Source organism: Montipora capricornis, chromosome 9 (genome assembly GCF_036669925.1).
Source record: "Montipora capricornis isolate CH-2021 chromosome 9, ASM3666992v2, whole genome shotgun sequence".
Classification (NCBI taxonomy): domain Eukaryota; kingdom Metazoa; phylum Cnidaria; class Anthozoa; order Scleractinia; family Acroporidae; genus Montipora; species Montipora capricornis.
In genome coordinates this window covers 42,899,479-42,903,483 of record NC_090891.1, presented here as the reverse complement: position 1 = coordinate 42,903,483, position 4,005 = coordinate 42,899,479, and the positions used below count along the sequence as shown (strand labels likewise).

At 37.4% G+C, this 4,005-nt stretch overlaps 1 protein-coding gene across 1 annotated transcript in view; it reads left to right on the top strand.

The window, feature by feature from the left end:
* LOC138017615 (ran GTPase-activating protein 1-like) overlaps positions 1 to 4,005 on the top strand; it is a 32,819-nt gene that overhangs the window by 16,415 nt on the left and 12,399 nt on the right. Inside the window, exon 2 of the mRNA XM_068864654.1 lies at positions 2,880 to 2,986. Coding sequence (XP_068720755.1) covers positions 2,880 to 2,986 — 107 coding nt within the window. The remainder of the gene's footprint in view (positions 1 to 2,879; positions 2,987 to 4,005) is intronic.

Genomic DNA, 4,005 nt, shown 5'->3' with positions numbered 1-4,005 from the left:
TAGAATGAATATCTACGGCGTTTGCTTAAGTGGTTTTTCAATTGAGTATCAGCAAACTGAAGCGAGTACACAAAAGACGAAACTCTTGAAAGCCAAATACGTAACCAGCTGCTTATGCGCTTATATAATATAATATAAAATATTACTTTTGTTCTTCCCACGGATTGGCTGAGAATGTGGTCTCCTATGCAACCATTATTTGGGGCATCACGCAGAGATAATGGTTGCATGGTTAGGCCTGATAATACACAACAAATAATACATATTTATTTTTTATATTTTTTTCTATTGAGGAGGGAACACTTTCCCAGATCTGTAAGCTTATCTCTCAGAAAAGAAGAATTGAACAGTTTTTGTTTTGTTATTCATTCACGCTATTTTAGAGGACTAAAAGGCGCCGTTAATTTTGCTCTCTGGTGTTTTGAAAGTTTGTGACGTGACCTGAGTCATTCGTCAAATATTTTTAATATCGGTCATTTAATGCCGTTTTTTTCGGCTAGCTTGAAAGGTGAGAATAAAATATGGGCCAATCAACACGGGAGGCATATTTGGAATGAATAGCAATGCAAGATATTCTGACCAATCGTACAACTGTATTTCATTAATGCAAATACCCCATCAGATCCGAGGCGAATTTGACAGTTATTTTATAATTCAGTCAACAATTTTAGAGCATTAAAAAACGTTTGTTTTTGTTCGCAGGTATTTTCTTTTGGACAAATGACATTTTTGGCTAGCAGTAATAGTGTGAAATCGGAGAGGTTTTTTTTCAATGAATTATAATGCAAGGTAGTGGCCAAAAAAGCTTTCTTAGTGTAAACAACTCTGGGGATTGTTAACATAGGGAGAATCTTTACTTTCCTAGGTGTAAAGAAAAATAACTTTTATTACGAGCTGAGAATTTCATTTTTAAAGCGCTCCAGTTTAACTTTTTTTTTTCTAGCCGCTGTCGATATGTTCATAAAAGGAGTGTGTGTTCCTCTTTATTTTATCCCATAAAGTTTTAACATATTTAATTGTATAGATTATGGCCGCAGAAGCTCTTTAACGCTACTGGAAGAGTATTTTGCAGAGTGATGATTTTATTTTCGAAAGGAATTTCATTTTTTTTTTTGGAGGGGGCGGGGGGCGGGGGGGGGGGGGGGGGTTTTAATTTTAACATAAACTCGTAGCTGTTATAAAATAATGCAAATTGCGGCGCAAATGCGTAGTTAAAATTTTATATAAATCGACAGTATAATTGGAAGGAGGAAGATCCGGGCACGAGAAAGACCCAAGGTTATTAGTACCTTCATTGTAAAAAGCATGTCACGAGAGGAAACGTCGATAGCTCAATAGCTTCGTTTTACAAATATGAACCATTGCTCCAGACCAAAATTCCAGCATACAAACCACGGATCTTTCTTCAATCAAGAGATATTTTTAGGCAAATTTATTTTAGCTGTCGGTCCCTTAAATGTGTTCATAATGAAGAAACGTTTCATTTTTGTCCAAAGCAAAATTAAAATGTTAGCTTTTTTAGTAAAGTAGTGGTAGCTAGATTGTTTAAATTTGAGGATTCCCTTATTAAAGAGTGTACGATCAATTGCCTCCCGTAGCACTCGTAGTTGTTTTTCAGTTGCAAGTCGAGGTTGCGAAGCAGGGTGAGGAATAATCCTGGGTTGACTGTGACTAAGCCCCCAAGGTTGCCATGGTATTTAACCCTGGGTCTGGTTGTTCAAAAGCTAATTAACGCTAATCCCAGATTAAAAATTAATCAAGGAGTTTATTTTCTACTCCCAAATGCTTTTCAACGCTGATATTCGGCAAAACTTTACATTAGAAAAAGTCCATCTTGAAAAACAAAAATAAGCAAAAGAAACTTTCAGTTGAACAACCTGTTTCCAGGTGCCAGTCCTCCGCTGAGCACCATCTGCATCGTGAATTAATAGCCAACGGTTCTTTAAACTGGCATTTTACGTTTAACTTTGCCGTATATGGCAAATTAGTTATATATATCTACAACAAAAGGATTAAACGGAGAATTGGTGCATTATATTGGTGGCTAGGACTACAACAGTCTCTACAAATGGAACTTTTGCCGGTTGATTTCTGAAAGCTTATGTGTTGATTTTTAAATAAATCTTTGTAGCTGGAACGTGAACATAAGACTACATTTGAAAGAAACTGTTCTCTAGAGTAACATGACGTGGTCTGAAGTGGGAAAACAAAATGTACAAGTTATAAAAGGTCTATTGTTACTTTCCATTCACAGAATCGCAAGCCTCAAGTTTTAAATATTACCGTGTATAGGTTAAAGTTCTCAGTTGAGGTTTCCGACTTGGTGTCTCTATCATATAGAGCCAATGAGCCTCACTGGAAGTGAATAAAACACTTGTTTGGCAACCAGTTCATCGAAATTCAACATCTGAGAAATTTCGAGCGTGGATTAGGGTTCTTCTCTAGTTTTTTTCGAAATTGCCTGGGAAGAGTTGTTAAGGCTGTGCCCTTCTTCTTATGGCATTATTGCAGTCATTTATTTTAGAGCGGTTTTCAATTTAGTGTCGAAAGTAATTAGCGAATTGCTTTGTTTTGCATTACTTCACTCAGTGAAGTTCTCGCGCCACTTTTTCAACCAATCAGAAGTGAAACCAAAACCAATCGTGGTTCGCGTGTGCACATTTTCCCGCGCTTTGTGTCGGCCACGTGTAATTTCTTTGAGTTTTGATTGGTTTACTGGATTATCTCCGTCTTTTTTGGTGGGCCAAAGTTATTAGTTTGGTTTTGGTTTTACGACACTCGATTGAAACTCGCTCTATTTGTAATGATGATGATGATATTATTATTATTATTGTTACTACTGCAGTCGTTTACTGACGACATATATTTTTTCCAATTAGGTGGCAAACACAGAGATTGTGAGGGACTTTCTAAGGGCTCCAACATTGGACAAGTTGAAGAAAATTCCAACAAAACAAAGGTCGTTTCTGATTGCGGAATATTTAGGGTAGGCACATTAAAAGTTTGGGAGAAAATCGTCGTACACAACCTCGAATACTGGTCTCCGCATGCTGGTTTTCGGTGGCCAGACACGCATAAGTTGTACTGTCGGTCCATCTGACTCGGTTTTGACGATTGGAAATGGAAGCTTCTGATTGGTGGATTCAAATTTTTAGTGAAATGCATTTGTTTCTGATTGGTGGAAAGAAAATGACGTCGCATAATCTACATATGCGTACTCAGTGGCATATTAACCATTAGCATTATTTTTGGATCAAAAGACTTTATAAACAAGTCAATAGTGCTGCGTCCAATAGACCACTTTCATAAATGGCGACCACGTTTACATTCTTGGTGACTTCCCTCATTTTGAAACAAATATTATTTTGAAATTTGTTCGTCTTAGCGAGGTTAGAAGGGCGTATTAGCATTAAAACAGCTTACTATATGGCTCGTGTTTCTGGCCGATATAACGCGCGCTCTGATTCGCTAAGAGCAGCTAAGCGGTAGGGTATTATTTTCCCGTAATACACCTTATTCCAAAATGGCCGCCATTTTAGTATTTCTTTGTTTCCATACAAATTGGCCCTTTTGGCCTCGTTCAAGGTTAAATATTCTTTTGAATTTTACGTTTGAAAGGGAGGTCATAAGGACCAATTTGCATGGAAACAAAAGAATACTGAAGTGGCGGCCATTTTGGAATAAGGTGTTCGCCCACGGGCTGATTATGGATTATGCAAATAAGTTTTCTTTGGAACCGTTCTGTTAGCCATATAATAAACAACTTGATGACCTCGATCGTTCGGCCGTTACAGCAAAATATCAAACTGAGGCCTTGTTTTATTGACCGAGCAATAGCGAGGGCAATACAGCTAGGCCGAAGTTTGAGATTTTGCTGTAACGACCTCACTCTCGGTTATTAGGTAGTTAAGAATATTTTATTTCGCCGCCATTATGAAAGAGGTCTATACATGACATAATGAGAATGATATTACTCATCGTTATATAGCTGAAATTTTTCCCCAG